General features: G+C 38.8%; 1 protein-coding gene across 1 annotated transcript; it reads left to right on the top strand.

Annotated features, from left to right (window-relative positions):
* Window positions 1-841: 841 nt before the first annotated feature.
* Window positions 842-22,577, top strand: alg6 (ALG6 alpha-1,3-glucosyltransferase). The gene is made up of 14 exons (XM_053636446.1): window positions 842-1,082; window positions 1,208-1,292; window positions 2,395-2,484; window positions 2,702-2,790; window positions 3,597-3,679; window positions 3,758-3,822; window positions 3,896-4,081; window positions 7,551-7,686; window positions 14,016-14,101; window positions 15,153-15,237; window positions 15,339-15,409; window positions 18,140-18,208; window positions 19,415-19,610; window positions 22,341-22,577. Exons 1-14 carry the CDS (start codon window positions 1,001-1,003, stop codon window positions 22,536-22,538), a joined length of 1,521 nt encoding a protein of 506 aa, XP_053492421.1. The 5' UTR covers window positions 842-1,000; the 3' UTR covers window positions 22,539-22,577.
* The last annotated feature ends 300 nt before the right edge of the window (window positions 22,578-22,877 follow it).

Consider the following 22,877-nt stretch of genomic DNA (forward strand, 5'->3'; position numbering starts at 1 on the left):
AAAATCAAACTTAATTGAATTGAATTTGCCATTATTATATTTGATCGCTGTTGTTTTAGTGACAAAAAATCTGCCTTATGGTGCCTAAAATTGACACAAAATACGTGAGTGATTATGAGATTTCTTTATAAATGACACATATGACTAATATGCTTGATATCAGCTGTTTGGATGTCTTTATCATTCTGACTGAGTTACTTCAGAGCTAAAACATTTTACAGTTGTATAGTAAGTGTTTCTTTTATTTTGTTCGGCCATGAAGGTTTGTGATTTAAAGAAGATATAGGAGTTATTGTCCAGCAGGTAGTGCTAGCGAGAAATTGCAGCATGGACAAAATAATTCTGTTCAAACACGTTTAAAACACTGCAAAATGTGTGACATGAGAGCCACCTTTTTGGTCGGTTAGTGACTAACAGTGGGGCTGTTGTTATTTTATTCATCGCTTACGTTTGAGGTCATTTCGTGGGAATTTCATTTTGGACCAAACTACTCCTTTAATCATCGTCACGTGTCAAGTATAATATAAATAAATAAATAAATAAACAAACAAAGACCATATATACAGTGTGTATATGTACATATACATATACCTATATATATACCTATATATATATATATATATGACACACACACACACACACACACACACACACATATATATATATATATATATATATATATTTCTCTTATATCTGTTGTCTGAGTGCACTGATTTTAAACGTACAGCTACTCCCTTTTTAAACTGACAGTTTGTTTCGTCATCACTAAGCGCCGCTTGCGCAAGTCACCACCCCTTCTGATTTTCACGTCATCCGGGTGGAAAATGTCCGTGTGGATATGAGATGTAGGTTTGTGTTACCTGAGGCGCTCGTTGTGCTGACGTGATGTTTGTTTCAGGAAGCGGTGGCTACAGCGTGGAGTCGAGGAAAACTTCCAAGGATTTAAAACGGTTTTAGCGCTTAATGGTTTTGAATCATAGCATTTTCAAGGCTACCAGACATGGAGCACTGGAGCCTTATTTCACTGTGTGTTTTGCTTGCACTAACAGCGAGATGGGCCGTGTCTTTTAACTCTTACTCAGGTCAGTAGCTCGAGCAGTGGATTAAACATGAACTCAAGTGTACAAGAGTAACATTAAACTCGGTATTAAAGTCTTGTTGTTGTTGTTGTTGTTGTTGTTGTTGTTGTTGTTGTTACAAAAAACAGGTGCTGGCAAAGCACCGATGTTTGGGGATTATGAAGCACAGAGGCACTGGCAGGAAGTGACGTACAATCTCCCTGTTCAGGAATGGTGGGTTTATTCATTCATTCATTCATTCATTCATTCATTCATTCATTCATTCATTATTTATTTATTTATTAATTAATTCATATAGATGTTAAGTAAGGAAATAATAATAATTCACAACAGTGCTTATGCTTATTGGAAAATATTCCATGACAAAGTTGATTCTTTTCCAGTAGCATGTCCTGAAGTGTTTTTATTCCTCTTACATCACAACAGTTTGCTAATGATTACATTTTTATTTATTTATTAATTTTTTAAATGAATGACACGTCTTTTTATCTGTTTATGGTTACATTTAATGATATGAACGTCCAAGAAACGCTTTTGTTCCTGTTGTCACGTATGTTATAACAACTATAAACAATCATACCCTCACCAGTTTATCTTTTCCCCCCATTTTCTGAAGTTCATTCATTCATCTTTGGTAAGCACTTTATTCTGGTCAGGGTCACTGTGAATCCGGAGTCTATCCTAGGAACACGGGAATACTCACTGGATGGGGCGCAAGTCCACTACAGTGTATTACACACACACATGCACATTTGCGCACTCACTCACTCACACCTAGCAGCAATTCAGAGTAGTTAGTCCATCTACTGGCATGTTTTCACGAGGTGGGAGGAAACCATACACACATGGTGAGAACATGCCAAACGCACAGACAGTAACCTGAGCGTAGGATCGACTCTAGGGCTGTGAGGCAGCAATGCTACACACTGTGCCAACCTTATTTTAAGTTAATACTACAAAAACACAGCTTGTCATGTTACCGACAACCAGAAAGTAGTCCTCTGTCCTGAAGACCCTCCTGAATCTGAAACATACTGACCTGTGTTACAAAGCACTGACGTTGGAAACTCCATACAAGACCCCATGAATGAGTTATTACTTTAGAAAGGAATATTAGAAGCCTATTAATATAAACCTATGATTTGTATCAATGACAGCTGGCACTACTGTCAGAGCTACAGTTACAGAACATTAATCACCACTTTCTGACCAATCAAATTTGAGAATTGAACAGTGCTGTGATATAATAATGATAAGAACAATTTTAGTTTCACTGTTTTCATGACGCTATAATATTGTTTCTGCACTCTCAAAGGTACTTCAACACTACAGACAATGACCTGAACTACTGGGGCCTGGATTATCCTCCACTAACAGCCTACCACAGTCTCTTATGTGCTCATGTGTAAGTTTAATACTTGAGCTTAATGTCCTGTGAACAACCTGAGGTCATGAAAAAACGTGTACAAATTCGAGGAGTGGATTTACATAATATGACAACTTAACCTTCATAATATTTCATACTAGTAAAGAATTTCTACGTGTAAGACCATGTTGCTATGGACACAAATGAATTGCAATGCTGATTTGTTTATGACTGGCTGGGATTTTTCTGTGTGTAGTGCAAAGCTGATTAATCCTGCATGGGTGGAGTTGCGTAGTTCCAGAGGATACGAGAGCGCCTCTCATAAATTATTCATGAGGGCTACAGGTAAGCACGGATGTTCATGTGCGTTTTATGCTTTATAGACCCAAAAACAAGTACATTTTCGGTATTTGTGGCCGTTAGGGAATCTGCAAGTCTTACAAAACTAGTCAGAATTTACATTTTACAAATTGAAAGCCATAATAAATATGAAATACTTTTGAATTCAGATGAAATTCTGTTTCCTGAAACCATTTTACATCGTGACACATGCACATTTAGTGAAATTAGGTAGTGTGTTGTGTTAAACTGGACTAATATGAGTTGTGTACATGGACAAAAGCATTGGTATGAGGAAATTCAACAAATAGTGGCCGAACAGAAACATTGCTCTGTTGCTTTGCTACATACCTTTGTGCTAAAACCTTCGGTGAATGAGGTACGTCATGTCTAGCACTGTAATTAACAGCCAGACAAATTTCCTTTGAAATCTGGTATGTCACCAGTGCAACTGTGCCCTAATTACATTAGAAATGACTCTGAAAAAGTATTATGTTTACTCTGAGGATATTTGCAGATACCCTGATTAGTTACAACACCTTATGTATTGTTATGAAATGTGTGAGGAATTTGTAAGGAATAAAACATAGGATAATCAAAGACAGGGTGGTGTGAAAAAGTTAAAATGTTTTCTGTAAAACCACATTCCTCAAGTGCCAAATTTGCCAATGATTACATTTTTATTTATTTATTAATGAATAGCACGTCATACGTTGTATTCCTTTACATATCGATACATTTAATATTGTGGCATGTCCACGAAACAAGTTAGTTCCTGTGTTTTGATGTTCATATGACTTTCCTCTCCCCAGTTCTCGTCTCAGATATATTGATATACATACCAGCAGTCCTTCTGTACTGCTTCTACCTCAGCGAAGGATCCTACAAAAAGAAGGTAACTTGGTTGTCTGGCCTTTAATCATTGCTTTAATCATACAGTTCATTGTGATCAATATTGTGTTTTCTTTTCAAGGCTGCCATGGCTCTGTGCATCCTACTTTATCCGGGACTCATCCTAATTGACTTTGGTCATTTTCAATATCCTTTAACGTGTGGCTTTTTCATTAATTATTACAGCAGCAGTTTGCAGCAAGCCTTAACCCCTGGTCAGATATAATAGCGTGAGTCTAGGCTTGGCGTTGCTGGGTGTAGTGGGACTCGGTTTGGGTCGGGACCTGCTTGGATCTCTGGCCTTCACCTTGGCTCTCAACTACAAACAGATGGAGCTGTACCATGCATTGCCTTTCTTCTGCTACCTCTTAGGCAGGTGCATTAAACAAGGCCTTCTGGGCAAAGGGTAAGTAAGTGTGTTTTAAGTGTGTTCTTAAATTTGTGCATGTGGACTTCCCTCTTTAGTTCAGATCACAGGTGTTTTGTAGAGTTCAAATCCGGAGACTGAGATTGCAAAACAAAGATTTTGTTTCTTTAACTGTTTTTGTTATTTGGAAGTATGTTTGTCTAATCATATCATTGAATGGCCAAGTCTGAACCTCCTGGCAGAGGCAACCAGGTTTTAGGCTGAAATATCCCGGTACTTAGCAGAATTCATGGTGCCAGCAATCTTCACAAGAGCCCTTCAACCAATAGCGCACAAAACACCCCCAAAGCATCACAGGTCCACGTCCATATTTTATAATGAATCGATATCGCACAAGTGCAGTGTAGTTATACTGAATATGTGATTCAGCCGTAGGCACAACGCCGTGGGTAATCACAGCAATGTCGATATTCAGTATAACTACACAATTGCGAGTGCGATATTACTTTTATACAACAGTTCTATAAACAAGAAATGAATATTGAGTAACTGGCTAGCACACATTGATTTGTACATTTCCATTAAAGGTGCTTCTGGTAAAATAGTCATCCCTGTTTACGTTTCATCTTAAGATAAGATAAAATAAGTTAAACTTTATTGATCCCACACTGGGGAAATTCCCTCATTACAGCAGCTCAATTACACAAAAAACAGATAAGAAAGAATACACATTAAATAGGAATAGAATAGAAGAATGTCTAGAAAATATATAATAGGAATAGTATAATAATGATGATGATGATAATAATAATAATAATAATAATAATAATAGTAATATGTACACTATGAACACTTCAATGTATGTACAGATGAATAAGGAAATGTGAACACATTACTCCTGTTTTGGAGTCCTTGCACTGGCTCCCGGTCAGGTTCCATGTCAATTTTAAGATCATGATGTTGACATACAAGGCATTACATGGCTTGGCTCCTCATTCCTTATCTGGTTTATTAATCCCTTACACCCCTAATCACAGAGTGCGCTCCTCACAGTGCAATTTGTTAACTGTTCCACAAACCCAGCTAAAATCTATGGGTGACAGGGCTTTTTCTGTCTATGCTCCTTCCCTTTGGAACTTTCTTCCTCCTGAACTCAGGGAAGCTCAGACCTTTGGCATTTTTAAAGCTCAACTTAAGACACACTTTTTTAAACTTTCATTTGACTGCTGATGTCTACTTTTATTATTATTATTATTAACATTGTTATTCTTATTAACTTTTATGTTTTATTGTTCTGTGTACTGCTTATTTAGTGTACAGCGCTTTGAGAAGCTGCTTTTAAAGGCACTTTATAAAATAAAGTTTATTATTATTATTATTATTATTATTATATACAGATGAGTAACTCCTCGTTCATATACAGATAAGTGACGAATGGAATATTGCACAGTTCCCAGTAGAGGGTGAGCAACAAATAGTAATAAATGTGTGTGTGTGTGTGTGTGTGTGTATATATATATATATATATATATAGTGCAGAATTTTATTTATGTGTTGGCTGATGTTGCAAAAAACAGCTAGCAGTGCTACATTATGTTGTTATTGATAAGAGACAAACAGAATATTGCACAGTTCCCAGTAGAGGATGAGCAACAAAGAATAATTAATGAATAAATGTTCATATTGTAGAATATTGTGAACGTGCTGGCTGATGATGCAAAACAGCCAGCAATGCCACACTGTCATTTGTATGTTATGTTGTTCATTATGTATCTTCATCTGACGAGCTTTCATATTTTAAATCAAAAGTTCATATTTTAAATCAAAAAATCAAAATATTCCTGAAAATTAGCTTTTGCCTCAGTAGTTAACACTACTGTAGTAATCGTTTCGAACTAGGAAGTGGAATTTTCTGTGGCGAACATAGACAGATACAAACGGTGAAATGTTCTGTGTGATTATACTAAATATAAGCGCTCTTGGAACGCTGCTCGACCTATCAAATTAGTGAACTAACTGTTGTAGTATGCTTCTATGTAGTCCCTGTTTTGTTGCTTACTGCTGGTGTGCATGATCCAGAAGTTGGGATTGGAAATCATTTAAATGACCGACTACATTTAGGACAAGACATGTGTTAGCCCAATAGATTATGTACAATTTTAGAAATCAGTCCGCGACTATGGTACCAGTATTACTTACTCCTTAGTTAGCATTCCTAGCTGTAAATTCTGAGAATACTTTAATGCACTGTAGAGCTTTGGTCCTTCCACTTCCACTTTACATTTGTTGATATAGTAACAGTGCACCAAAGGCATTTGGTAGCCATTGCATTGTTGGGTTAGATTACTTGGAAAAGTATGTCCAGATGACCCTCTGACCATGCTCTACCCTCCCTGCTATGCCTGTGTGTGCAGCCTTACCACTACAGCTGAGAAGAGTCAGCAGCTCAAGCAGACACGCCTACAGCAAACTGAAACTTTTTAAGGATATAAGACATTGCTGACATTCGCAAGGAGCGGTAGTTGTCTGTTACACCATGTTCCCTGTAAGGAATAAAACATAATGGGGTTTGCAGTTTTAGGAAAGTAATCAATGACTGGCTGGTGGAAGTGGAGTTACAGTTACCATCTCAACACTGATTATTATCCCATTATGTTCCAAAGTGTTTTATTCCTCTTATACCTAATCTGTTTGCCAAAGCTAATATTTATCAAATAACGACACATCATACTTTTGATGAGTTTATAGTTACATTTCCTGTCTGCAAAAGAATGTCCGTTTCAGTTATCACTTGCCTTACAGCAGCTATAAACAATCGTTCCCTGTTTTATTTCTCTGTCTTGCAGTTAATAATACAAAAATGTAGCTTGTTATGTTACCAGGAAAGTGCAAAGCCTCGGTCCTGAAGACTTTCCTGTGGTAGAAAACCTAAAGAAGCAGCTTTACAAATCTCTGGCACTGGAGACTTCTTCCATAAATGTTACATAAACAATCCTCCTCTAGTCCAAAGATGTGCACTGTAGGCTGATTGGCATTTCCAAATTGTAGTGTGTTAATGGGTGTGTGAGTGTATATGCGATTGTGCCTTGCGATCGGTTGGCACCCCATCCAGGGTGTCCCCTGCCTCGTGCCCCAAGTTCCCCTGGGATGGGCTTCAGGCTCTCAGCGACCCTGTGTAGGATAAGCAACAAAAAAATGGATGGATGTTTATGTGGAGCATCCACAATGCCGCTCCCTGTACATCGTAACTATAGAAACAATAACGCATTAGAACACATGCATTAATATACTGTAAACCTGCGATTTGTTATGTAGCCACAACTTCGTCATAGACTTTAGTCCAGTCAGATTTGAGACTTCTTTCTCTTTCCCATACTATTTTTGTATTTTGAGGACTTTATATGGCTAAGTTAGCATTAATTGGTTTTAATTGTCAGAAGAAGTCTTGACTGAGCTGCTTGTTTATTCTGCTGTTTTTTTATTTATTTATTTTAATTTCTTCTTGCAGGCTGCTTCTCTTGGTGAAGATCTCATTGACTGTGCTGGTGACGTTTGCCCTCTGCTGGTTGCCTTTCCTGTCAGACCCACAGCAGATCCTGCAGGTTCTGCATCGTTTGTTCCCAGTCGACCGCGGTTTATTCGAGGTACGTCCTCGATCTCAAAAGGTTCACACTTTCACTGTAGCCCAGTCTTGTTTGAACAGGTTTCCTTTTGATCATCAGTTCAGTATTCATTGCATGTGTTATTGAACTCATTCTTTTACAAACCTACATGTCATACTTGTCATATAGAGCGTAGAGACTATAGTACACAGTTATGTGGTGAGAGCACTTTGCTACAACTGACAAGCTGACCAAATAATAGGAATAGACCGAAGGCAAATGAAAGATCGAAATGCTGAACGGTATCATTTATACACCGTTTCCATGTTGTGTGTTTTACTTTATCATAATGTGCAGGAAGTAGCGTGTATAAATATGACGTATTTACTGCGAGAGGACACGCAGGGGTTTTCAGCACGTCTGCGTGATTTGGCGCTTTGCTGTTATGTTGCGTTGCGCTGTCAGCTAACTTTTCAAATGCGCGGTCGCACAGGAAATGCCCTTGAGAAATGCTAATCCCAATGCAAATGTAGAATATCTGTGTGTTTGTATGTACGTATGAATACAGAAATGTACATATCATGGTTTTCACACTCAAAATCCAGGACAGTTTTGTAATCATGTAGTGTTATTTTATGTGCATGAGAATAGTATATCAAATCCCATTGGAGTGTTATGGATTAGGTGGAAACAGTAGTTTTAAACACCGGAGTCTGATTATTAGCACTTTCTCTGCACTTTATGAGGGTCTACAGGTAATTTGCTCATGGTTGCATTTCAAGTTATTTGACCAAGAATCTCATCCTCAGTTTGAATGGACAACAGTTTTAAATCAGCTTGCTCAAATGGTGTCAGCTTATTATAGGATAAATAGTACATATGGTTTTATTTCCTGTATGGGCTTCAGTTCACGGACGCCCTCGTGGTAATTTCCTGTAACTTGTCCTAGGTCTTGTGCTGGATGATTACGTTTTTTTTGTTTTGTTTTTAGGATTTCGAGTCTGGCGCACATTTTCACTTAACCACCTCCTGATTAATTATCATTAAATGACCTCTTAAAAATGCATGGATGAAACAGCTTCAATTGTTTCCTGTATTAGTATATTCGATATAGACAATACAGATTACCTCAATAAAACCACCTGAATTATTTTGCACGATAATGACAACTTCGAAGACAACACTGAACTGGATTTGGTCTATAAGAGACAGCATGGGTCAGTTTGGCCAAACAAAGGCCTGGATTATTACTTCTGCATCAGTGTACCTGTGAAGGTGTCATGTGCAGGCCGTCGCATAGGTGTCTGCCATTGTGCTTGTCAACTGAAAAACGAAACCAAAGAAGGGCTGCAACTAATTTTTTAGTTGATTATTTTTCGATTAATCGGATGGGGCGGGGCAAACTTTCAGTACACTTTTTATGGCCGGGGGGGGTTGTATTTAAAATAATATCCACAGACTGAGTGTTACAAATATAAACTTTTGACTAAAAGTTTACAAAACTGTTTGTCCAAAACAGAAAAGAACCCAATGCACACACACACACACACACCAGAATATATATTATTAATTTAGGACTGTAGTTTAATTCGGTGCTTTTTGTGCAACCATAAAAAATAATGCATAAATACTTATATACAATATAAACTAAAATAAATTTATGTATATATATATATATATATATATATATATATATATATATATATATATATATATAAAATGTATATTTCATTTATTTTATTTTATATTGTATATAAGATTTTATGTGTTATTTTTTATGGATACACAAAAAGCACCAAATTAATTTACAGTCCTAAATTGATAATAAAAACTCCCTTTCACCGCACCTTGTGGTTTCTGTTACTCACTGCCTTTAGGAATATTATTTTACTTGTTTACTTTTGATCAAAATGTTTTAATGAAACATTACAGATCTTACTTGCGCTCCTATTATACGTCTACACTCTGCGTGATCAGCAACGCGGCCTCGTTACTAATACATCACTTCCGTTATAATAAACAACAGAATTTACACTGCAAGCACACAAATACAGCATATAATGACAATAAACTTAAATTTTAAACTTAAATAAACTTAAACCTTATAAGCAGCTTGTACCAGTTTCCCCTGCCCCTTACACACAGTAGAGCATCTTGGATATAAACGTAACTTTGTGCTTGTGCAGCACTATTTGATCTGCGCAGTGTTTAATATAAAATGCGACCCTGCCTTAGGGGACTTTCTTCCTCAGTCACATGATGATTTCGCCTCCATCTGATGGTAACTGAGGTCATGCTGGGAATAAAAGTTAATGCTGACAGAAAGTAAACTGAAGAAAGTAATTGTCCGTGAATCTGGGTGTTTGCTAATGCTAGCGTGCGTATGACGTCATGCGCCGTCGCCTAGATGCAGCTTATAGTTCTGGTTAGTAAAAACCCGCTAGTGACATATTTGAGATGATCTTACCTTTCTAAAATCCACACACTAGACGGTAGAATGCATAGTGTAAGTGTATAGTACTTCATTTGGGACACAACTTTAGTATTTACTCTCCGAAGCGTGTTTTCGGAACAGAAGTAACGTAGTGAGTAAATCTCCCCCGTGCTGTGCGCAGACCATAATGAGATTAGTTGACGACGATTTTCATAATCGATTATTATTGATTTTATCGATTAGTTGTTGCAGCTCTAAACCAAAGTCTCGCGTTTCACTGCAGAATGACTGGAGACAAAGCGAAGTATGCGATAGGATGCAAACAACGCCGAGGAGTACTACTTCCAAATCTGAGCATCACTAAGGTTCTAAATCACTGATCTCGAGGTGTTATGTATTAAAATGTTGAGATTTTTCCGGATTTTCTCCACAGTAAAAGACAAGCATGAATTTCGCATATTAAAAGATAAAATATAATACGCCGTTTATAACGCGCAGTTTATTTTTCACCAACACAAGTTCATGCTATCTACCACAATCCTTACATGAACATGCATTTCATGCTCACAGTGACGAGAGGAGCTACAGTTCGACATTTCTCGCTCTTGTATCTTGCTGCACATCAGCCATTTCTGGATGCTTTTTGCTTGTGCGCAGCAGCAGAGCTATGCCGGGTTTGCACGTCAGATTAAAGGGTGATCTTGACAATATGACTCTGTAACCCCTGGAAGAAGGGTCACACCTTGAAAGATTTATGCTGCAACGGTTTCAGTTACACAAGCTCCCTGCCTCAACCGATCAGAATTAGTGACAAATTAGGGAGAAATGATCCTACCGTAGAGGTGCCACTCATTCTTCAGTAACAACTTCATCCTGGTCAAGGTCACAGTGGACCGGAGCCTGTCCCAGAAACACTAGGCGTGAGGTGGAAATACATCCTGCATGGGACACCAGTCGATCACCAGGTGCACACACACTGATTCACACCTAGGGCCAATTTAGTCACCTAGTTCTCCTACCAGCCTGGTTTTGGGAGCGGGGAGGAAAGTGGAGAAACCCAAACGGACACAGGGGAGAACATGTGGAACTCTACACGGGCGGTTACCCAAACTCAGGATTGCGCCGCGGTCAATGAGCTGTGAGGCGGCTCACAAACTAGTGTCCATCACACGTTTGCTTGTGACATGATGCTAACATAATACACAAAGTGTGAGCAACTCGAACCTGGACACTCGGATGGCTGTGAAAGAGAAAGTTTGCTGAGCTGATGAACTGGGTGTGTATGTGTCATTTGGGGGACAGCATTCTAAATGTATGTCTGAGATGGGGCCGTGTGTGTGTGTGTGTGTGTGTGTGTGTGTGTGTGTGTGTGTGTGTGTGTGTGTGTGTGTGTGTGTGTGTAGGCAGGCCATGAGGGTGATGCTTGCTTGCTTGAATTATAGTATATGTCCATGTAAGCAAGACAGCCAGGACATACTAGGTGTTAGTTGTCACTGCGGCCAAGCATCAAGTTGCTCACGTATAGAAATGGAGTCAGGGGCACGTAGTTCAGACAGGCTGGCTCTCTAACAGGGCACAAGTCACACATTTTGACACCGGAAGAGATCCAAGAATACTCCGTGGTCAGAGGTGAGTGTGGTGTATTGGAGGTTATTCCAAACACATAGAATTGAATTTCTTTTCACATTCGCAATGAGAAGGGTATTTAGTGAGTCTGCTTCAGCCACACACACACAGACACACACACACAAAGTGGACGCTATTCCGAGTGTCCTATAATCAAGACTACAGATTTGTGTCTTTTACTAATCACAGTGTAGCATAACTGCTAAAAGCCTCAGAGGAAAACCGTGCTAGATGAAACATAATTATAAATCCATACATAGACACAAGTAATGTTTGGCGGCCATGATGTGATGGTCGCTGCTTTAGGGCGGCCAGAGTACAGGAATGTGCATGGCATGCGGAAAGAGGAGTCGCAAGCTGACTCGCACACATTTGAACCCATGTGCCTGAGTTTACAAATAAGTGCATAGCTTTTTTTTTTTGACATGGCATATGCTCGACAGGGAAACTCATGACAGGAGTGAGTAGCTTGTCACCTCTAGCCTCACGGTACAAATGTCACAGGGGAATTTTTATTGCACTTGCACTTGGGAAATGATTACGTAGAGTAATGCCAGGTATTTGCTTTCTCTTCAGAAGTTGCAGTGTATTTTTAAAGAAGCCAATTTGCGAGGTCAAATTTGGTAACCTGGTAACTATGACTTACAGCTGTTGGGATTTCAAGAGTATCTGGTTCTGATGCAGATTAAATATTCCAAAATATATGAACATATGAATCTGAATTTAAGGAAGGAAGATTTCAACCCTAGGTAGTCAGTTAACCAGGAACATCTGGAATTCTATACTTTTGTCTTGTTAGCGAAGTTCAAATGGAAGGAAGCCATACCAATTCCAGTTTAACTTTGAACGATTTAAACACACAATTTGCATCTAATTTAATACAATTTTATTTGCACAAGGCTTTTAACAATAGACATTGTCAAAAAGCAGCTTTACAGAAATCCGCATGTAGATTTAGATCTATAATGAGCAAGCCAGAGGTGACCGTGGCAAGGGAAAACTCCCTGAGATGACATAAGGAACCAGACTCAAAAGGAAACTCATCCTCATCAAACAAAAAAATATTTGTACTTGAATTTTTGGAGGAAAATAGTCTATGAATCGTATAGAATCTGTATTGCCATCTGAATCACTTCATGCAATTCTGCTTTTAAACTTTTAAGCCTGCAGCTCTACTCTAGTCTTAAGGTGGCATAGAGTGACACCAAACTATGCATGGAGTAAAAAAGTGGTGCAGCTTCAAGATGGCTGCTACTATGGTTTAGCTGTGTGATGTAGTTTTGTCCATTTTTGCAAATGAATGCTCTGGAAGATCACAAAAGAATGTTTACTGGAGATTATTTAACAACATGGTTTGAGATAAGTGTGTAATGATTTAACATTTGGTTTGGTAAATGGAAACCTGCAAGGTTTATTTGTAAAGGCATAAGTTTCAGACGCCAAACATGCCTCAACTGGTCAACTATATTTGGGGGAAATGTTTCCTGAACTCATTTTAACATTAAAGGTCATTAGAGTGACTCACTAGTTCTCAAAGTGGGGTGTGAGGAACCTCAGGGGTCCTCATAATCTGATTTTTGTATTTAGTTACAGTTGTGGAAATCACAAACCATCATTTAGCAAAGCTATTGTATTTATGATTGGTTTTATATTTATCTATTCAATTTGAGGGGGGCACGGTGACTTAGTGGTTAGCACATTTGCCTCACACCTCCAGGGTTGGGGGTTCGAATCCCACCAGTTTGCATGTTCTCCATGTGCTTTGGGGTTTCCTCCGGGTACTCCGGTTTCCTCTTCAATCTTAAGACATGCGTTGTAGTCTGATTGGCATGTCCAAATTGTCCATAGTGAGTGTGTGTGCAGTTTTGCCCTGCGATCGGTTTCCCCCACCGAGTTTCCTGAGGCTCCTTCGTGATCCTGCATAGGATAAGCGGAAAATGAATGGATGGATAGTCAGTTTGACTGGGCACTTTTCTTGAATGGGTTTAATCGAAACTCAAGGGCCTAAAAATGTCAACTTGGACCAAATGTGTTATGTCAATGGAAAGTTCTGGAATAAAAAGCTGCATGGCTCCAGTAAATAGCCAGGATATTACTATACACATTTAACTCCTGGGGTAACTAATGGAAAATTTTGAAGCCCCACATCATCGAGATATCATTGTACTTTTGATTAGAAACCATTTATTAACATAGTAGTATATATAAACAAGAGTACAGGAAAATTATTTTCTAATTATTTTAACTGTCCTGTTGATTGTGTGTGTGTGTGTGTGTGTGTGTGTGTGTGTGTGTGTGTGTGTGTGTGTAGGATAAAGTGGCTAACACATGGTGCAGCTTGAACGTGCTGATAAAGATCAAGACCCTGCTGTCCAGAGATACTCAGCTGCTCCTCAGGTAATCCTTCTTCCATCCGTTTACCAACCATCCATCCTTTCTCTGCCTTCAGTGCACCTTCTGGAGTCCTCATTACGATTGAGTGCGCTGAAGATTATCAAGCCCTAATGATCTCTGTGAGCTTTTGGAAACAATGATATCTGCAGCTGGTCTTGGTAGAGATTTCTGACTAAACAAAGAGATGTGTTTAGCTCTCTGAGGTTAAAACTAGTCTATCTGAGAGATTTTCTAGCCAGATTCTCTGATGTTGTTTGAGTGAATAGAGTCCAAGTCTTTGGTGTGATTAAATCTGTAAATCTATTTTAGACACAAAGGCAGCATTTTCTTTACAGCTGGTAATCCCTGGGATTACTTGGCCTTGGATTATTTGTGCTTTTGTTGCTGGGTGATATTAGCATTATGAGGTCCAGATTAAAAGTGGCCATATTTTGATAAAGTCTTGGGTGAACTCATCCTACACACGTTTAAGAAAATCCTGAATGTCGCTCAAATAAGTTTGTTTGTATGGAACCACCTACCTGTCAGTCTGAGCTACCTCAGTTTTGATTGATCAGGGAGTCCTCGTCAAGACGATCCAGTATTTAATGCATATTCAATCCATTGCATAGCTCCAGACTTGTTGACCTTGAGCATTTATTAAAAATGTAACTACTCACTCACAGTTTCTGTAGCTCTGTCTATGCATTCATCCATCCATCTTCAGTAACTGTTTTGTCCTGGTCAAGGTTGTGGTGGATCCAGAGCCTATACCGGGAACACTGGGTGCGAGATTGGGAATACGCTGGATGGAATGCAGGGCACTATGAACACACACATTCACATAGTCAGTCACACCTAGGGACATTTTAGCAGCAACCTACTGGCATGTTTTGGGAGGAAACTGGAGAACTTTAGGAGAACATACAAAACTCCACACAGATAGTAAACCAAGCTTAGGATCAAATCTAATCTGTGAGGCAGCAACACTATCCACTGCCCAAGCTCTGTACATGTGTCAGAAAATCCAGTGCTAACATAGAATCTGACTCTTATTTATTATTTATTTTTCCAGTTTTGCTCTGACTCTCCTATTCATCTTGCCTTCGTCAATTAAATTGTTGACCAAACCCACAATTTTGCAATTTAAATTGGCTTTGGTAAGTATTGTTAGTGTCTTCTTTCAATTCCTTGTTATAATTTGTTGACATATTTATTTTTACACACTTATGATCTAACCATATATGGTTTTATACTATAGGTGAACTCTTCACTGGCCTTTTTCCTCTTCTCCTTTCAAGTCCATGAGAAGTCCATCCTGCTGCCAGCCTTGTAAGTTTGCACATTTTGCTTATTTTATTGTATTACAGTATGATTTATAGCAGTGGTGCTCAAGTGACTGACCGCGATCCGGATACAGACCCAGCAAAGTATTTTATTAGACAAAACTGAAAAATCTAAATAATGCAGTTGAGTCATTCAATTGATAACAAACTATCAAAAGATCAGCTAATCTATATTTCTCACCATGATCCAGCTTGGCTTCTGTAGCAGATCCTCTTTTATCCAATGGGTTTATCCAATCCCATGCATTTCTCTAAATGATATTTATCTGAAGGCACATTATAAGACCAGAGACTAGCTGAAGTGCTAGAGACACTCTTCATTTACCCTCTGTGGTCCGATTAGCAAACTGATGACATGGCTTATGATGCAGCTTGTAAAAAAAAAAATAAATAAACAAACACATCAATAAAAAAGGGAACAGGTCAATGTAGATCTATTCGAAGTCCATGAAGCACAACTACAAAACATGACCACTTTGAATTGACTAGTCTTATTTGATCATCAATGGTTAAACTGTAAAAGGCAACTGTAGTCACCATTCAGTCATGTTAATCGCACATCCAGACCTTTGTAAACAAGGACTTTTATGAGAATTAGACCTTCTCGAATTTTAGTTGAATACCCCTGGCATCAAGATTTGTATGACCTGTGTGTGATATTGTCTCGCGAGAACTTTGATTGTTTTATAACCTGAAGTCTCCTACTATATAAAGTAACTCAAAGCCTTTAAAAATAGTTTATGACATGCTCTTGTAAATACGTCATCCATATGACAGCTGCCGTGGAAAAGAAGAAGAAGAATAGGAATAACTGACGGATTTGTATACCTGCCTATTAATCATTAATCATAAATCATAACTATACCTGATGAGAAGTAGAAGGTTTGCATTCTCCCCTTAACAATGTCTCGGAATCATTTATCTCCCCATTTATAGAAAGTATGATATATTTGGTTACAGATGTTCCTTGATCTATTAAGATAGATTATCCAGATTGTTGCTTTATTAACTGTTGAGTTATATCACACACCTGTTCAGATCAATCAGTAATGCATGTCACCGGATTAGGAGGGACACATTCTGGGCCACAGTGAGCGTGCGCATGTGTGTGTGGGATCAGATCTTAGGGCAAATGCATCGGTGTAACAAGAGCACAGACGTGTGTGCTGTAATTACTGGCTCAATGATGAGGGCTTGGGGAGGTTGTACCTACAAGCCCCTTTCTAGTTAATAATAGCTTTGCCGTCAGATGTGTTTTCCACTTCAGCTTACACAAGCGCAGTGTGTGTATTTAATGCTTTTTTGTTTACGGTGGTGTGTGCCTGTTAAAGATTGCCTCGTTGGAATTTATTTGTATGGTATTTGAGAGATCGTAACGCAACATATAATGAATAAAACACGACAGGCCGTGCCGCTATAGGAAAAGAATCCTATCCTGGGGTGATGTGGATTATTTTCGAATACTAGCACACACCGAATTGTGTCATTCCTGTTGTTATAAGGAGGTTGACCAATGTTTACATCATTTTAACCATTTATAGTTGAATTTAATGTTATGGAAGACAAGTGTCTGCGAGAAAAGTTAGTTCTCTTCCTATTCTTTCCCTTGAAGTTATAAAGACAAAAAAAAAAAATGCAGCTCGTCATGTTACTGAGAAACTTGAAAGTGCAACCTCCTCTGTCCTTCCGTCCATGTACATTATAAAATAAACAGAAAACTTTACTATATCGATGATGATACTTTTATCATCGTTAAATAACACATTATCTTAATCTGTTTTATTACACTTACGTTATGATGCGACATGTCTGCCATACAAGTGAGTTGTTACTATAGAAAAGATAATGTATTATATATTTATAATGACACACACATGAATATAAACCCAGCATTATCTTCTGATTCAGAAATTCGACAGTGCTGTGGTATAAGTAAGAAATTTTTGTTTGTTAGACTCTAGGGCGTGGTTAGCACGTTCGCCTCATACCCCCAGGGTCGGGGGTTCGATTCCCACCGTGGCCCTGTGTGTGCGGAGTTTGCATGTTCTCCCCGTGCTCCGGTTTCCTCCCCCAGTCCAAAGACATGCATGCAGGTTCGATTCCCACCGTGGCCCTGTGTGTGCAGAGTTTGCATGTTCTCCCCGTGCTCCGGTTTCCTCCCCCAGTACAAAGACATGCATGGTAGACTGATTGGCATGTCCAAAGTGTCCGTAGTATATGAATGGGTGTGTGAATGTGTATGTGATTTTGCCCTGCGTTGGATTGGCACCCTGTCCAGGGTGTACCCCGCCTTGTACCTGATGCTTCCTGGGATAGGCTCCAGGTTCCCCATGACCCTGAAGAAGGATAAGCGGTATAGAAGATGGATGGATGGATATTAAACTCTAAATCTGTATGATTTTTAGTTTGCATTATATAGTCAAATATTTGAAACATTTATTGACAGAACAACTGCTATTAGACTTCCATTATAATGGAAATGTGTCAAAATAACTGTTTGTTGTAATCATACCTATGCTAGACATGGTGGAGTACTAGATGGAGATTAAGTTTAAAAATACACTGGAGTATTCTTTTAAGAAATTGATGAGATTTATGACTGGGAGCATTGTACAACATCGTGGATCAACCACAGGACATAAATAATCAGCTCAGGCTTTTAACTCCTTTTGTTTGTTTCAGTTTGTTTCATAAATGTACATTTCTTTATTTATAGGCCAGTGTGCCTTCTGATGAATGAACTTCCATTAATGGCCACTTGGTTCCTGGTGACTTCCACTTTCAGGTAAGCAGCTAGGTTTAAAAAGTCAAGGTTTAATGGAAAACGGGCTGATACAGACAAATAGGCGAGTTCTGCGTATCTGATACACATCATACTTTTTTTTTATCCCTTTATAGTTACATATAATGTTGTTGAACATGCACCAAACAAGTTGCTTCCTGTTATCACTTACATTATAGAAGCTATAAACAGTCGTGCAGCTTGTCACGCTACAGAGAAACTGCAAAACTCAATGTCCTCCCAGCTTAGACTTGTGGAAAGTTACAGCTTTACTTTACTTTTGACGGTTACAAAACTCTGACACTGGAGACTCCTTCCAAAAATGTTAAAAACGTTATAACATACCTCTACTCCTTAAGTGTAGTGTTTGCCATACAACTGAATGTATATAAACAATAACCTATTAGAACCAGATTAATATAAACATGTGATTTGCCTACCGTTTGAGCTGCTGTTATAGAAAATTAATCAACCCCTTCTGACCAGTCAGATTTAAGAATTCGACAGAACAGTAGTATAAGTTGTATTATTACTAAGTTTATTATTAAGTTTTAAGTACTTTAGGATTGATATCACACAATAATGGTACGTTATAATGTATGACAACAGGCAATATAATAAATAGATACGTTTGCACTGTGTACTTTCTGCTCAGTAACTGCTGTGCACATGGTTTAGTGTATGCACATCACGACATAATCCACATGCCATTGAACTAAGAGCCTTTTGTCTGAACACTGCTCGGCATGCTGTGGATTCAAACTGGCAGTTTCCTTAAATGCTAATGTTTTTTGTTGAATAACACTACTTTTTGTTATCGAGTGTAATCCAGTTTTCTTCCATGAAGAAACAATTAGCGTGAACATTTGTAGGGTATACATAGAAACAACAGTCTGTTGCGAAGTTTAATGTCTCAAACACACTTGTATTACATTTAATGGTTAAATTTACAAATTGCTGCAGAATGTTGTTGGGCAATGAAATCTTGGATTGTTTCAGTGGCATGAACCCATCACTGAGTCACATTGCCTTATAAAGTGGAGTTCTTCATTTTATTCTAAAAGTGACAGGCATAATGCCATGGCTAAATTACGCACAGGACTTTGCACAGCATTTTGCAGGTTTTTTATTTATGCAATTTATCTCTTTAGACCAGATGCTGTATCTTTATAGCTTACTGTTTTGCTGTTGTTTTAATTTGTTCTGTAGCATGCTGCCTCTTCTGCTGAAGGATGGTTTGCTCCTGCCTTATGTGGTGACCTCACTGGCCTTCCTCTACTTCAGTGTATATCTTCTCTCGGCTCTTGAAAGGACCTCAGAGGAGGAGCTCAGACTGGGCCCGTGTCACAAACGCACCCAGTATTGCCTTTCCAAACACACCCTCAGCCTGCTAATCAAATGCACAGTAAGTAACAAAACACAAATACTGTAATATGTATTTAGGGTGATTAGTAATTACCATTGGTGGTGTAGTGAGATGCTTGCAGTGAAATCTGGCAGACGCATAGTAGGAAAAACTTCAACAGAAAGCAGAGAGAGGCCGTACGGCAGCATGCGGCCACGAAATGTGCAAGGGGATATGCACCATAAGACCAATTCCTCTGGATGCGTTGAAGCGTTTTTCTGGTTAGACGGCACAGTCACAGGTCCTTTTTCTGTGTTTTTTCATTGCCCCTTTTTCTCCCCATTTACCAGATTTTCATTTGGTCACATTCCAGTTCCGACCCAGCTATAGTAGCTGTCCACTATCACGTAACAGCTACCAACCGAGGAGGGTAAAGCTAGCTTCCTCCTCCAAATGAAGCCACCCTGTCTTTTGAACCTCTGCTCATGCTATGTCACAGGACATACAATCACATTCGGAGGAAGCACCAAATACCCTGCTTCCACATACATAAGCTTGCAGACAACCTAGAGTGGTTAGTGTTAGTCACTGTGAGTGACGGGGAGAGAGTATGCCATCTTTCCTACCCAGAGAACACTGATAATTTTGCTTTCCCAGCCACAGATGGGGGATTTTCAGTGTCAGGATTCTCACCATCTCTAGATGATATAACGAACGTGTTTCTCTTGTGTCAAACTCTTCCCTTTTAACAAATGCTTCAGTGCACACCAGTTCTGTCTGTTTTTTTTCCCCCCAGTGTCTTGACTATGCCACCAAAGTGAATGTTTGTTAGAAAGTCAATCACATAATGGCTTAGGTGTCAGTACTTGAAATGTTTAAAGTGGCGTTTACCATGTTTTTACAAATCACATGACCAGCTAGAAAAGCTCCCACGGCCCGCGTCACCATTTTAAAAATGCAACTGGAATTTACAACTAGAAAATGAGAGTGGTGCACAATTTGACACTGACATGCAGTTGTACATGCTAGTCAGTAGATATACCTGTATGTACGTGCTTGTTGAAGCATGACCAATTTGACCTATATCAATAGCCATAATGGTTGTATTTAACTCAAGTTTTTAATATAATAGGCTTTATGGCAGTCAGTTCACATGCACATCACGTCATTATAATAGCCATAAAGCAATTCTCCTTATAGAGCTAAGCGTTTTAATGTATGTCCATGTTGCGTTAGTTTTGTAATTCCACTTATTTTTGGGGTTAACGTGCACGTGACGTGCATATGATGTCACTAATATACTCAAAACGTAATTGTCTGCCAGGCATTTTGTTGTATCATATGTCTGTCTGTGGTAACAGTCAGTTTTGTGGCGACGTGAACATGATGCCATGTGACCCATAATGCAGTTCTGCACATTGAATCAAGTGTATTGTCATCCCCCATAATGCAATTCCCCTCACTGAGCCGACCATTTTGATGTATGGTATGGCTGCAGTTGTTTGGTGATTACACTCAGTTGACGTCCTGTTGGGTCCTGCTACTGATTTCTCATCGAGTATGAATTGGGGAAATTTGATCAGGAAATTCACGGCACGTACGTGGGAATGGCGAGAAAAGTAATTGCACACACCATGATTTGAGGTATGATCCGTGTCTGTGAGTCAAATGTTGTGGGACTAGTTAGGTGCCTAAGATTTCCTATGGAGATAGTAAATCTAAAGTGTGTCTCCATTTGCCCTCATTTTACATTAGTGTGTATTGCGAGACATCCACGTGGGATCAATTCCCAAATGGGACTTTCTGATTCTCTGGACCAAGCTGAACACTTGGACATGTAATTCATGTTTGTTTCACTGATGCTGTGGGAGTTGGGAGGGGAGGGGTTCCAAAATTTCCCATTTTTGTATACGGGGCAGGAATAACAGCATTTTCCGGGCATTTCTGGCAAAAACTCCGTATGTCCCTAAGACAAACGAGGATATGGGATAGGAGCATGATGTCCGAGCTGTAACGTGCGTTTTATTTCCCATTCGTTCTCTATGGGTTGAAAAACGTCATTTTTGGCCACATGCACTAAAAGGGCATATGGGAATGCTGAGAAGAGTAATAGTACGTGTCCAAATGGGGCGGCATGTTTTGAGGTAGGTTTCTTGACGGTAGGGCAAAAGCTGAAGGACTAGTTGCGTGCCGAAAAAAGTGTCCGGAAACTTAAAGAAGAAGTAGTACGCACATTTATAATAGTGATGACTTCATTGCATAGCAAGCACCACTAATTACAGTTGTACAACAATAACCCCCACTGGTAATTAAAAAAATTTATCCTATACAGTCTACAGATTTTTTATTTTATTTTATCCATATAGATGAACAGATCACTTAATATAGTTTTTCTGACTTATTTAATTAGAAACCAATACTTCGTATCTTTTGTTAAGCCATGCAAATGTTATAACCCTGAATTTCATAATATATGGTATGTGATCCATGTCAAGTTTGAGACATTTGTGTTTAGGGTACTTTGTCAACATAGGACTACTTCAGACAAGTGACCCGACAACATTCTTTTGAGCGAGTGAATGTCCGTTTATAAGTACATGTACCATTAACACAGGCCGTGACCCTGCTTACAGAGCCCTCACTACAGCCATCTTTAATAGACATGTTAATGAGGGCTTCAGTATAATGAGTAGGTTTGTTGTGCTGTCTCATTTGCCTGAAATCTGGTGATATCTTGTTTTGATTATATAAATATGCGGCTCATCTTTTTTCTTCTTCTTCTTTGTACAGTTTGGAGCCTCGTTGGTGTTCATGGCTGGTCTGAGCTTTACGAGTGTGGCAGTGGATCCTCCAGCAAAACTGCCGGATTTGTACCCAGTTGTAGTTTCCGTTTTCTCCTTCTTCCAGTTCCTGGCCTTGTTGCTGTATTTCAATCTAGTCCAACTGACTGAGCCGACCAACAAAAAGGGGCAAAAGAAGACAAACTGAAACAGAGGGACTATTTGGAATGGGGATAATTATGGAGAATGATGACAAAGAAAAAGGAGAATTCACTGCATTAGGATGGATTGGGCCTAATTTAGGAAATTGAATTTCCTCTTAATAAATAGCTTGAGAAAAGCCCCTCTGTTTAAAATAGTGACTTGGAATGGAGGGAAAGTTTAGCCAAATTACAAAAGAATGATTCTAAAAACAAAGTCCCATTGCAGAAGTGATTTAATATGTATTCATTTTATAAATAAATAAATAAAAATTTTACTTATATCCTTGAAAGGACCAGCTCACAATGACCATTTGTTACCTTCATTTATTAACAAATATTTTTCT

This window comes from Ictalurus furcatus, chromosome 11 (assembly GCF_023375685.1).
Source record: "Ictalurus furcatus strain D&B chromosome 11, Billie_1.0, whole genome shotgun sequence".
NCBI classification, from domain to species: Eukaryota; Metazoa; Chordata; class Actinopteri; order Siluriformes; family Ictaluridae; genus Ictalurus; species Ictalurus furcatus.

Bases quoted from the DNA above. Each gene is read 5' to 3' on its own strand.
- alg6 (XM_053636446.1), top strand. From the start codon at position 1,001: ATGGAGCACTGGAGCCTTATTTCACTGTGTGTTTTGCTTGCACTAACA. The intron at 1,083-1,207 runs GTCAGTAGCTCG...TACAAAAAACAG, and splicing joins GTCTTTTAACTCTTACTCAG to GTGCTGGCAAAGCACCGATG. The intron at 18,209-19,414 runs GTAAGCAGCTAG...TTTGTTCTGTAG, and splicing joins CTGGTGACTTCCACTTTCAG to CATGCTGCCTCTTCTGCTGA.